General features: G+C 41.8%; 1 protein-coding gene across 3 annotated transcripts in view; it reads left to right on the top strand.

The window, feature by feature from the left end:
- The window catches only part of mindy3 (MINDY lysine 48 deubiquitinase 3), a 133,536-nt gene that overhangs the window by 24,301 nt on the left and 95,199 nt on the right, over window positions 1–14,036 (top strand). For all 3 annotated transcript variants that reach the window (XM_078538455.1, XM_078538454.1, XM_078538453.1), the window contains exon 9: window positions 11,471–11,541. In XM_078538455.1, coding sequence (XP_078394581.1) covers window positions 11,471–11,541 — 71 coding nt within the window. The remainder of the gene's footprint in view (window positions 1–11,470; window positions 11,542–14,036) is intronic.

The raw sequence follows: 14,036 nt of genomic DNA, 5'->3' as shown, positions 1-14,036 counted from the left end.
GCAGCAGTGTGTACCATCTACAAGATCCAGTCCAGGAATTCACCAAGGCTCCTTAGACATCATCTTCCAAACCCATGACTGCTACCATTTAGAAGGACAAGGACAGCAGACAGATGGGAACACCACCACCTGGAAGCTCCTCTCCAAGCCACTCAACTGATTTGGAAATATATCGCTGCTCCTTCACTGTTGCTGGGTCAACCCCTCCAGAACAGCACTGTAGGTGTACCTATACCACATAGATTGCAGCAGTTCAAGAAGGCAGCTCACCACTACCTTCTCGAGCACAGTTAGTGGCAGGCAATAAATGCTGGCCTAGCCAGCAGTGCAACACCTGCATTCAAACAAGGAGCAGGAGTAGGCCATTCAGCTCTTTGAGCCTGCTCTGCTGTTTAATAAGATCATGGCTGATCTGATAGTAATCTGAAATCAGCATTCCACCTACCCCCGATAACCTATCACCCCTTGCTTACCAAGAATCTATCCACCTCTGCCTTAAAAATATTCAGTCTGCTTCTACTGCCTTTTCAGGAAGAGATTTTCAAAGACACACGACCCTCTGAGTGAAAAAATTTTGCCTCATCTCTGTTTTATATGGGCGACCTCTTATTTTTTAAATAGTGACCCCCTAGTTCTGGATTCTTCCACAAGAAGAAACATCCTCTCCACATCCACCATGTCAAGACTCCTTAGGATCTTATGTTTCAATCAAGTCACATCTTACTCTTTTAGACTCCAGCGCACACAAGCCTAGTCTGTCTAACCTTTCCTCATAAGACAACCCACCCATTCCAGGTATTAGTTTGGTAAACCTTCTCTGAACTGCTTCCAACATGCTTCCTTAAATAAGGTGACCAGTACTGTACACAGTACTCCAAACGTGGTCTCACTAATGCCCTCTACAACTGAAGCATAACCTCCCTACTTTTGTATTCAATTCCCCTTGCAATAACTGATAACATTCTATTAGCTTTCCTAATTATTTGCTGTACTTATATTCTAGCCTTTTGTGATTCATTAGGACATTCGGATCCCTCTGTACCCCAGAGCTCTGCAATCTTTCACCATTTAGGTAATATGCTTCTCTTATATTCTTCCTGCCAAAATGGACAATTTCACATTTTCCCACATTATATTTCATCTGCCAGATCTTTGCCCACTCACTTAAACTATCTATATATTTTTGTAGCCTCCTTATGTCCTCTTCACAACTTACTTTCCTACCTATCTTTGTGTCATCAGCAAATTTGGCAACCATGCTTTCAATCCCTTCATCCGAGTCATTTATATAAATTGTAAACAGTTGAGGCCCCAGCACTGATCGCTGTGGCACACCACTCGTTACAGCTTGCCAACCTGAAAAAGACCCATTTATGCCTTCTCTCTGCTTCCTGTTAACCAGCCAACCTTTGTCCATGCCAATATGCTACCCCTATACCATTAGCTTTTTTCTACACTATAACCTTTGATGTGGCACTTTAACAAATGCCTTCTGGAAATCCAAGCACAGTACATCCACTGGTTCCACTTTTCCACGGCACATGTTACTTCCTCAAAGAACTCCAGTAAGTTGGTTAAACACAATTTCGCTTTCACAAAACCATGTTGACTCTACCTGATGACCTTGAACTTATCCAAGTGCCCTGCCATAACTTCTTTAATAATAGCTTCTAACATTTTCCTATGGCAGATGTTAAGCTAACTGGCCTGTAGTTTCCCACTTTCTGTTCCCTCTCCCTTTTTGAACAATGAAGTTACATTTGCTATCTTCCAGTGTAATGGGACCTTCCCCGAATCTAGGAAGTTTTGGAAAATTAAAACTAATGCATCAACTATCTCACTAGACACTTCTTTTAAGACCGTAGGATGAAGTCCATCAGGACCCAGGCTCTTGTCAGCCTGCAGCTCCAACAATTTACTCAGTACTACTTCTCTGGTGAATGAATAAAATGAATGAATTTTTAAAAATGAGAAATTTTTTGCACCACCGTAAGGGTCAGTAACTAGAGGACACAGATGAAGGTAATTGGTAAAAGAACCAGAAGGGAAATAGGATTTTTTTTTACGAGGAAGTTATAATGATCCGGAATTAACTGTTTGAAAGGGGAGCTTAAACTGATTCAATAATAACTTTCAAAAGGGAATTGCATATATATACCTAAACAGAAGAACTTTGTAAGACTCTGGAGAATAAGCAAAGGAGCGAGGTTAATTGGTAAGCTCTCTTAAAGATCTGGATGTGAATTAATAAATGTTTGAATACTGATAGGGGCCAGTAGTTTCTGAATGGAAGAACCGAAAAGCAGCTTTTATCTATACCTGTGTAATTGAGCCTCTTCTGAGCATAGTCAGCAAATTTTAAGTAGTCCAGAGTGAATAGTTTGAACAGTACAATAAAGAACAAAGATCCAAATTATTCAAGGGTCTGTTAAACATAAGCCTCAATCTATTTTTAAGGCTCATAAAATATCAATGTCCCCAGCCTGTTGCTCAGTTAGTTTATCCAGTGAGTTGCTGCATCAAACAGATCTGAAAGGATCCAGTTTCAATTCCTACTATTAGTCCCTGATTTAAGGAGGCGGTATTTGATAAGGGCCTTGCTTCTGATAGCTGTCCATGATTTCCAGGAGGAAGTGAGTGTACTCTATCTCAACTCTTCTCTTCCCTCACACAACGGGCAGGATTTTTCTGAGGAGCGTTAATTGGATGGAGACCGGACGTCAGCCCTCGAGAGCCACTGGCCAATCTGTAGCACCAGTAGTACCAGTTGTAGCAATGGCCAAGACTAGGACTACAAGAAGTCCCCAGATTTGAAATCTCGGATTCCAGGACCGGATTAGTATTGGCGGGGGAGGGTGGTTGGGGGTGGTGTCTCATGGTGGGTCAGGGAGGTGAGGCCCGGGATGTAGGGAGAGAGGGTGGAAGTCTTCATGGAGAGGCCATGTAGGGAGGGAGCACCCGTGAGTTCTTGGAAGGGGTGCTCTCAATGTGGAAAGGGGGCCCTTAAAGGATATGCCCCCGCCAACTTCCTGCCCAAGACCTGAGCAAGGTGACCTGCCAGGCTCCCCCCACCCCAAATTCTCCCCGCTAATCTCAAAACTGAGGTCAGGCTTAAGCTTCAGTTGGGACACCCTGGGCCTTGTTCCCCTAACCCCCCTGCCCCCCCCATATAAAACATATAAAATTGCCCACAGGCCTGGGGTGGTGGGAGGGCCACCAGAGGAATTTTACAGGCCTCCTTCCCCAACAGCAAACTCATCAATGGGGTATCATAAACTGCTGCCCAATACCTCCCTTCACAAATAATTGGCCAGCGCTCACTTTTCATATTCACAAATGAATTTTTCCCACTTGGAAGGAGGTACCAGAGTGCATGTAGTGCCTGTGTTGATCATTTCTTTCTGGAATGCAGCACCTCTTGGAGAGAAGGAAATTGACATGGGGGAAGGGAGCCTCAATATTTCAAGATATTAAAATACTTGACTTTTGTAATTAATGAAATATGGACTCATCTTAAGATGTCTATATTCTGGTTAATGCAAAAGAAAGTTAACTTCCTGTATTAAAAAAAATGATGCTGGCTGTAGGGTAATTGTACCTTATGGTTTGCCAATTGTATGTAATAAGAATGTCTCTGATATACATTTGATTAGCCAGTCCCAGTTGTGACAATAGGGAATATTGCTATTTGCTTAGTTAATGGACAGTTTTATTTCCCTTCAAGGATTCTGTAGATTAGGGTTGGGCTCAAATGCAGTGGTCTGCAGAATTAAATAGTTTCTTTGCTGTGCAGATTGATAAATCATGAGCAGGCAATTGGGCAAGATATTACGGTGTTACTATCTCTCAAACTATACCTCAGCAGGAGTTTGTCACCTTTTGAGGAAACCGGGAGAAGGAACATATCACAAGTGACTGGCATTACAGTACTCTTGCCATTTTGGGCATAGTACTTCAATTATGCTCCTGTTCATCCCTTTGTAAAAATTACATCAGTTAATTATTGTTTTCACAGTAGTTGTGTTAGAAAAATTTGATCCATAGAAAAGTTATATATGTCAGCTGTAGCTCAGTTAGTAGCACCATCTCCTCTGAATCAGAAGGTTCTGGGTTCAAGTCCAGCTCCAGAACTCCAGAGGGCTGGCAGTAACCCTCATATCAAAGGAGTTGGTCTTTACCTCTGGAATATGATCTTGGATGCACTGCCAGGACTCCCCAATCGTATAGATGAAAGACTTGCAACATTCACCTACAACTCAATATGCCACCATCATCAGCACCTATGCCCTGACCCTTGACTCCAATGAAGATGTTAAAAAAATGTTCTATTCTAACCTTGAGGAAATCCTCACTGCCATCCCAAAAGAAGAAAAGATTATCCTTCTGGGACACTTTAATGCCTGGATTGGCCATGACTCCCGTGTCTGGAGCAGAACTTTTGGGAAAGTCTGGGTGGGAAAAATCAATGCAAATTGTGCCTTCCTGTTGACAAAGCATAGTTAGCAAGGCCTCATTATAACAATCACCTTCCACTGGAAGGACAAATACAAAACCACATGGAGGCATTCTTAATCAAAGCGTTGGTACCTCCTGGATTTTGTCATTGTTTGGGTCAAGCATCTAAGTGGTGTCTATATCACTCGATCCATATGTCTATTGCCTGCTGGACAGATCATCGACTTGTTTGATTAGTGATGAACATGCACCAAGGCCTTATCTGGTCTGACCTACATGTAACTCCAGACCCACAGTAATGTGGTTGACTCTTAACTTCCCTCTGAAATAGCCTAGCAAGCCACTGAGTTCAAGGGCACTTAAGGATGAGCAACAAATGTAGGCATTTCCAGTGATGTTCACATCCAATGAAGTTTTGAATAACAATGCTGAAATATGTGATCTACAAAAGCAAAAATGAACAGCTTTCATTGCCTGCGTGCACGTCAGGGCAGCATTTGAACAGCTGAAGGCTGACGCGCAAAGACAAATCCAGCCCCAAATCCATGTGGCAGGAAGAGAAGCCCTGAGAGATCCAATGATATGCTGATCATCATGAAATGCAGAGCTTTTTTGAAGCCACAAGAGGCATCCAAAGACCAAGGTCAAATAGACAAAATCCCCTTTGCACTTAGGATGGTGTTTCTCTTAAGGATGGTACTGTCAACACTGGAAAGGACATCTTGACCAACTCCAGGCTATCCCCCAATTAGCCTGTGGTAGAATCCATGGGAGAGCTGCAACAAGCAATCAAATGGATGAAAAACAACCATGCAGCCCCTATATAATTCCATCGGCGGCCTTCAAAGCTGGCGGACCTCTGCTCAGATCAAGACTCCATGCACTTGTTCTATGGATTTGGCCAGAAAAAGACCACCCCCACCACAGCTTCTCCACTTCAAGAATGCAAAAATTGTAACTACCTTCAGGAAGCGAGATAAATCATGCTGTGGAAAGTATTGAGGTATTTCTTTCTTGTCCATAGCAGGGAAAATCCTGACACAGGTTCTCCTGAATTGCCTACTTCCTGTGGCTGAGGAAATCCTCAAGAGACAGTGTGGCTTTAGATCTTCCAGAGGAACCACCAGCATGGTCTTTGTTGCCAGATAAACCTAAGATAAATGTTGAGAATAACACCAGGAACTCTACATTATATTCATGAACCTGGCTAAAGTATTTGACTCTAAATCATGCGGCTCTGTGGATTGTGCTCCAAAGATTTGGATGTCCAAGAAGCTTTTTCACAATCCTGTAACCGCTTCGTGATGATATGAGTGCAGCTGTCTTGGGTGACAGATCTGAAACGGACTTCTTCACATTTCTGGACTGAGGTCATGCACTGCTGTGTGCTGTTTTCCCCCCCCCCGCCAAACCGTAGTACTTGCAATCTACCTGATGGTGGCTGTTCACCTCATCAAAGATCAACTGCACTCTGTTGTCAGCATTGTATACCACACAAATGAAAACTCTTTAATCTTTACAGTCCCCTCCATGCCAAACATAAACTGACTGCCATGGATACATATGATCTACGGTTTGTGGATGACTGCAGTGTCATACAGACTGCAGTGCTCTTTGTACCAGATTTGCAAGCCACTCTTAACCTCAATTCTACATACAAGAAACTCGGCCTGTCCTTGAGTGTTGCCAAAATAAAACTCATATATCAACCCACACCTGGTCAGCCGAGTAGTCCATCTCCAATATATGTGGAAGGAGAGACTCTGGAATATGTTGAGCATTTCCCATGTATTGGCAGCCACCATCCTCTAAAGGCCACCATTGATGGGGAGATCCAAAACCAGATCAGCTGCATCAGCTCAGTCTTCTACAAACTGCAGCAGCCAGTGTTTGAGAGCAAAGACTTTGCAAGTCAACAGAAGTCCTAGTGTACAGAACTGTTGTCTTCACCACATTCCTTTACTGCACTGAGACCTGGGCTGTATCAGTGACAAAAGAGCGCTGGAGAAATTCTATCAGCAATGCCTCCGCTGCATCCTCCAGATTCAATGGGGGGAACCATCAAACAAACCCTAGTGTCCCTTCTTGAAGCCAGCTCCACAAGCATTCAGGCAAATCTCGTGCAAATCAACCGTGTCCAGATAGCCAAAAAGCGCTTCCCCTGCCAAGTCCTGTTTTCTCAACACTCAGATGGCCAATGTTCTGGGGAGAACAAAGGAAATGCTTCAAAGACACTCAGCTCTCCTTGAAGTATGGTGACATTGGTAAGCTCCTCCTAGTCAGTAAGATCAATTGTTCAAAATGGCAACAACTTGTTCATGAAGCCTCACCATGCTTTGACTCACAACATCTTCCTGATGAGGCAGAACGGCAATAGAGAAGGATAGAAAAGGAAACAAATCCTGCATTCTGGACCCTGCTAACTCATGGGATGTCCTGCCCCTTGTACCCAAAGATTTGCAAGCTAAGAATCTGCCTGTTCAGTCACCTGAGGACCTATGGCAGAAGCTTGTGGCCCTGAGTAGACATCATCCTCGAATCAAGGGACAGCTGACAATGACAGAAACAGAAATACCTGGAAAAACTCAGCAGGTCTGGCAGCTTCGGCGGAGAGCACAGTTGACGTCTCGAGTTGGGGGGTCATGGGGACTCAAGACGTCAACCGTGCTCTCCTCCGCCGATGCTGCCAGACCTGCTGAGTTTTTCCAGGTGTTTCTGTTTCTGCTTTTGTTTTGGATTTCCAGCATCCGCAGTTTTTTGCTTTTACAGCTGACAATGATTTGACCTCTAGGTGGCACCAGAGGTTTTTTTTGTGCTTCAACCAGAACTAAGTTCAAAAACACAGTAGTCAGCACTGCCTTTAGCAGGTTAGTCCCTGAAAGCTGCAATTTTATTACTGATTAAATGTTGAAGTTCAGAAAGAAAAGGGCTCACATTTTTTTCTTCAACTGCTCTTGATTTTCAAAAAAAAAATGATCCTTGTGCTTTATGACACACATTAAAATGCTTTTCATAATTTTTAGATTTTATCAGCATTTTGTATGCCTTTTTCTAAGGTTTTGAATCAGTGTTCTACCGCTTAATGAACAAGCCTCCAATAATGGGAAATTAGAATTTGGTAATGGTATTTTGGTAGTGACATTTCATTCAAGAAACCACTTTGCAGCCCAAAGGCTAAATTGCAGTGTAATTTGCATCAAGAAGTTCATATAGAAATTAAGTGATCAAGTTAAAAACATGGAAATATGTAACATTGATGCAATATCAAAAATAGACAATGTCAGAAGGTAGTGGTGGATGGGACATTAAAGGGTAGAATATTGAATTAAAAGTATATTAAAATTACAAACTAATACACTTCATATTTGAATGCTATATAGCTAAGTATTTTTCTATTTCTGTGATGTTTGAGGCATTGTATTGTTCCTTGTGTATAGGATTAAGTCACTTAATCCATTTTGTTGAATGTTTCAATACCCTCAGTCATCTACTTGGGTCTGTATGTTTTGTCAATCCTATATTCAAACTCGGCAGTGCGGGTTCCTCATCTGTGATCAGTTTGTGGTTTTTGTGTGTCAATATTTGAGTATGTTTTGTAAATTCTTGAGGAATAAAATTCATATCTGTTTGGTTTCTGGACAGTACCTTGTGCTTAAAGTGATGGTTAAAAGCAAATGCAAAATATTGGAGCTCTAATGCATTGTGTGAACAGTTTGCACCTGAGGTCTTCCCCACTATACAATATCCGTTGCAATACCATAGGGGTGAATCCAGTTAAGTCTCAAAAGGAAAGAAAATTGCTGTAAACATTCTGTGTCATTCTTTCACACTTTTCAATAACTAATTTAGAGGAGTATTAATTTGGTTGGGGGGAGGGGTGATTGAAGCAGCTGTCCAAGATACAAAATTACAAGACACTGTTTGCCAACCTTGCATTAAAATAGCTCGCTGTTGTGATTGTCATGGCTTCAAGCAGTATTTCTGGTACCCATTCCAGCTACCAAGCAGCTAATACTTCAGCTATATTTAAGCAAGTTCTAATTATTGAAAACCTTTATAAAACGATTACAGAAGAATAGAGATAAAAGCAAAAAACCGCAGATGCTGGAAATCCAAAACAAAAACAGAAACAGAAATACCTGGAAAAACTCAACAGGTCTGGCAGCATCGGTAGAGGAGAGCACAGTTGACGTTTCGAGTCCTCATGACCATTCAACAGAACTAAGTAAAAATAGGAAAGGGGTGAAATATAAGCTGGTTTAAGGTGGGGGGTGGGGTTGTTGGGACAAGCAGCCAGTAAAAGGTGGAGATAACCAAAAGAAGTCAGAGACAAAAGGACAAAGAGGTGTTGAAGGTGGTGATATTATCTAAAGGAATGTGCTAATTAAGAGTGGAAAGCAGGACAGATAAGGTACAGATAGCTCTAGTGGGGGTGAGGGAATACTAAAAGTGCTAAAAGGTAGAGATAAACAATGGGTGGAAATACATTTAAAAATAATGGAAATAGGTGGGAAAAGAAAAATCTATTTAAACTATTGGAAAAAACAAAAAGGAGGGGGAAGAAACGGAAAGGGGGTGGGGATGGAGGAGAGAGTTCAAGATCTAAAATTGTTGAACTCAATATTCAGTCCGGAAGGCTGTAAAGTGCCTAGTCGGAAGATGAGGTGCTGTTCCTCCAGTTTACATTGAGCTTCACTGGAGCAATGCAGCAAGCCAAGGACAGACATGTGGGCATGAGAGCAGGGTGGAGTGTTGAAATGGCAAGCGACAGGGAGGTCTGGGTAATGCTTGCGGACAGACCGAAGGTGTTATGCAAAGCAGTCACCCAGTCTGCGTTTGGCCTCTCCAATGTAGAGGAAACCGCATTGGGAGCATCGAATGCAGCAGACTAGTTTGAGGGAAGTGCAAGTGAAATGCTGCTTCACTTGAAAGGAGTGTTTGGGCCCTTGGATGGTGAGGAGAGAGGAAGTGAAGGAGCAGGTGTTGCATCTTCTGCGGTCGCATGCGAAGGTGCCGTGGGAGGGGGTTGAGGAGTAAGGGGTGATGGAGGAATGGACCAGGGTGTCACGGAGGGAACGATCCCTACGGAATGCCGCCAGTGGGGGTGAAGGGAAGATGTGTTTGGTGGTGGCATCATGCTGGAGTTGGCAGAAATGGCGGAAGCTGGTGTCTCGATTTCCGGAGATAGACTGTCCACCAATATCCATTACAAGCCTACCGACTCCCACAGCTACCTCGACTACAGCTCCTCACACCCCGCTTCCTGTAAGGACTCCATCCCATTCTCTCAGTTCCTTCGCCTCCGTCGCATCTGTTCTGATGATGCCACTTTCAAAAACAGTTCCTCTGACATGTCCTGCTTCTTCCTTAACCGAGGTTTTCTACCCACGGTGGTTGACAGGGCCCTCAACCGTGTCCAGCCCATCTCCCGCGCATCCGCCCTCACGCCTTCTCCTCCCTCCCAGAAACGTGATAGGGTCCCCCTTGTCCTCACTCATCACCTCTCCGCATTCAAAGGATCATCCTCCGCCATTTCTGCCAACTCCAGCATTATGCCACCACCAAACACATCTTCCCTTCACCCCCCCGGCGGCATTCCATAGGGATCGTTCCCTCCGTGACACCCTGGTCCACTCCTCCATCACCCCTTACTCCTCAACCCCCTCCCATGGCACCTTCGCATGCGACCGCAGAAGATGCAACACCTGCTCCTTCACTTCCTTTCTCCTCACCATCTAAGGGCCCAAACACTCCTTTCAAGTGAAGCAGCATTTCACTTGCACTTCCCTCAACCTAGTCTGCTGCATTCGCTGCTCCCAATGCGGTTTCCTCTACATTGGAGAGACCAAACACAGACTGGGTGACTGCTTTGCAGAACATCTTTGGTCTGTCCGCAAGCATTACCCAGACCTCCCTGTCGCTTGCCATTTCAACACTCCATCCAGCTGTCATGCCCACATTTCTGTCCTTGGCTTGCTGCATTGCTCCAGTGAAGCTCAACGTAAACTGGAGGAACAGCACCTCATCTTCCGACTAGGCACTTTACAGCCTTTCAGACTGAATATTGAGTTCACCAATTTTAGATCTTGAACTCTCTCCTCCATCCCCACCCACTTTCCGTTTCTTCCCCCTCTTTATTTTTTCCAATAATTTACATAGATTTTTCTTTTCCCTCCTATTTCCATTATTTTTAAATGTATTTCCACCCATTGTTTATCTCTACCTTTTAGTATTCCCCCACACCCACTAGAGCTATCTGTACCTTGTCTGTCCTGCTTTCTACTCTTAATTAGCACATTCCTTTAGATAATATCACCACCTTCAACACCTCTTTGTTCTTTTGTCTCTGACTTCTTTTGGTTATCTCCACCTATCACTGGCTGCTTGTCCCAACAACCCTCCCCCCCACCGCCTTAAACCAGCTTATATTTCACCCCTTTCCTATTTTTACTTAGTTCTGTTGAATGTTCATGAGGACTCAAAACGTCAGCTGTGCTCTCCTCCGCCGATGCTGTCAGACCTGCTGAGTTTTTCCAGGTATTTCTGTTTCTGTTTTTGTTACTAAAGAATAGAGCTACAGATGAGTCACTACCATTTGGATGATCACCCTTTTCTTTGCTTTTGAGAGAACTGGGCATTTGAGTCTCTTAACTGATTCCTCAAAGCAAGACTTATATATACTGAGATGTCCCATAATTCTTTTAAAGGTGTGGTTCGACTGTACTTTTAACTATTAAAAGTAAAATACTGCAGATGCACTGAAGGAGAGCCATACGGACTCGAAACGTTAACTTTTTTTTCTCTGCGCAGGTGCTGTTAGACCTGCTGAGTTTTTCCAGCATTTTCTGTTTTTGTTTCTTTTAACTATTAATCCTGTTCTATTAGTATTGTTTTTCCAAGAGCTGCAATTTTTGACAAGTTTTAATATTTTTAGTTTATTTTGGCCTTGGACAATTTTGTTAACCTCGGAAGCCATTGTGTCCTAGTTCTAAGTGCTATAATTGTTCTGTTTCAGAACTCCATGGCATAAGAAATCAATCTACTGTAGGTTTTCTGACATTAATGGAGTCTTTGCGCTATTGTAAGGTAAGCACTTGGAACTTGATAGCTTGCGGTGCAGAAATCATTTTTGGCATAGCTTTTAAATTTATGGACCTATATTTTTAACACAAACTTATTTTTCCTAAGAATACTGTTAGTGAAGTGCTTAAGAATTGCTTTTTAACTTCCGTCAGACCTGAAAGTATAAGTTTTCTGTTGTAGTAGAAAAGAATCCTCAGACCAGAAATCAAAACTGCATATTATATGCAAATCTTAGCTCATTAAAATATCTTATTTAATTTGTAATATACTGTGATGACATATCAACTCTTAAGTCTCGATAATGAAGTATAATTGAAGAGCACTAAAGTTTGCATAAAACCATTTTGGATGCTGTAGTCCTCATTTAGATGTCAACTTTTGTAAGACTTACAATTTGTAATAAATTTAAAAAGTCAGTCGGTACAGAAATTATTCAAAAGCCAAGTAATTGGAAGATTCTGGAACTTGCAATTCTTACAAGCACCACTAAGCTGCAAAATTTTATACAGTATTTCAAATTTAATATAATTTTTAGCTGCTTTTTGAATTCTTCCCTTTGAATAGTTCTGAAAATATGAGACTAGGAAAGACGAAGGGGCAATTGATTTATTACTGTTGTGGTTTGCTGATCAGATTTTACAGGCTTAGCTTCAGTTTTTATTTTGAAAAAATGTGAAGTGTAAACTTCATAGTTACTTGGTACAAGTGTATAGGTAAAAAATGCTGCTAATGATTCAGCTAGTTAGACCATTGAATGGGGCAGGGAGGCCCAAGCTCAATATCCAGCCTGTGCCAAATTACCTGATCCCAGTCAGCATAACTGGATGGCTAGTACCATTGGCCTCAGTATCTCTGGCTTGGCTATAGGAATGTTAACCATGGTTGCCACTCCTGATCATTGCTCAGCAAATCTTGCTGGAAGTGCAACATGTGTAGATGTTTGTTGAAGACTGGAAGGTCTAAGGCCATGATACGTCTGATCAATTAACCCGCTAACACTTGCTGCCAAAGGCACCAGGTGATTAGCAAGGCCTTCAGTAGAAAAGGCAGAAGGAGAAATTGCAGATAAGTGTTTTATAATTTGTAAATGGATTAACAAGCAATCTTTCACACTTGGAACCAGTGTTAAATATTTAAAAGGCCAGTGTACAAGGCTGATGGGTTGAAATTGGATACTGGTGGGGGCAGGGAGAATAAAATCAAATCACGGGTGCTTTTTTGAGGTCATTAGTATTTGCAGGTAAGTACCATAATTGAGGGCAACTGCTTATGGCATTGAGTACCAAAAGTGGTAAATGTGTTCTTCTGCTCTTCACTAATGTAATTTATTTTACTTGGAACACCCAACCCAAAATGTGTTCACAATGGCATAGGGCCCCAAGTTTTAAAATAAAATATATTTGTCAAAATGTTTACTGAGTGTAAATAATATAAACATTGATATCCAGAGATCCTTACTATTATTTTGTTGCTGGTTTTATACAATGTGTAGGGGATTATAATATAAAAAGTGAAGAATAAAGTAACTTGTTTACTGTGTTATTCTGAACATCTTTCCTTTCAACAGAATGAGAAAACAAAACTTGCATAGTTTTAGTTCTGATAGTTACTTCAGCTTTGTGGGATGCCCAAGTGGAGCTCGTCTTTCAAATTTGTTAAATTCAGTTTTAATATCCGAATCCCTAGCTTTACTAAACTGCTAAAAATGCTTGGTATTTAAAACACATTGTGCCAAATGCTTTTAGTGTAAACAACTGAACACATTTCACCAATTATAGAAAAATATTTGGTTCCACAACCTTTCCTGGCATGAATTTTGCGAAGACTTTTTTGAAACAATGGTTCAAAAAGACTGCCACCTTTCCTTTTGGCCTGTATTCGAAAATCTTTATCAGTGAATTGGGCCAAACCACTTTGTACAGATCTGTGCTTCAGTTTTTTTTTTGTAACTCCATCTTATTTTAAGCTTTAAAGGTTACTTGTGAATATATTTTATATACAGCAGATGGAAGCGTTCAAATGAACAACTCTATGATGGGATGCAGGTTCAAATCTTCAATTCCTAAAATCTCAGTCTTAGTTGTGTTTCTCTTGTGAGGCTCAAGCAGAAGCCAACATTTTTGTCTTTTATGGATACTCAGCCCAGGCTAGTTTTGGGGTGCTGTGGAGGGAGACCCTGGAATTAATGTGCTTGGCTATTTATGATTTGACTCTGGTCAGTGCCATAATCTAAATGCATTCATCTGCATTTGTGCCATGCATTAAAATAAGTTAAGGAAATGATTTTTTTTTGAAAGTTCTGTTCATTGACCATACATTTCAATGAAACTATGTTACTCCAGTATTTGGCACTGTGACTATAATATTTATAGTTTATCACCCATTGAAAATCTAGTTTCCATAAATTGATCAAAATATTTCCTGCACCAGTTTATCTCAGCTGAAACTCCCAATGCCCAAGATAAAGGCTTGAGCAAGTAAAATCAAAAAATATATAC

Source organism: Cetorhinus maximus, chromosome 3, assembly GCF_964194155.1.
Source record: "Cetorhinus maximus chromosome 3, sCetMax3.hap1.1, whole genome shotgun sequence".
Lineage (NCBI taxonomy): Eukaryota > Metazoa > Chordata > Chondrichthyes > Lamniformes > Cetorhinidae > Cetorhinus > Cetorhinus maximus.
This window is presented reverse-complemented; position numbering and strand designations above follow the sequence as displayed.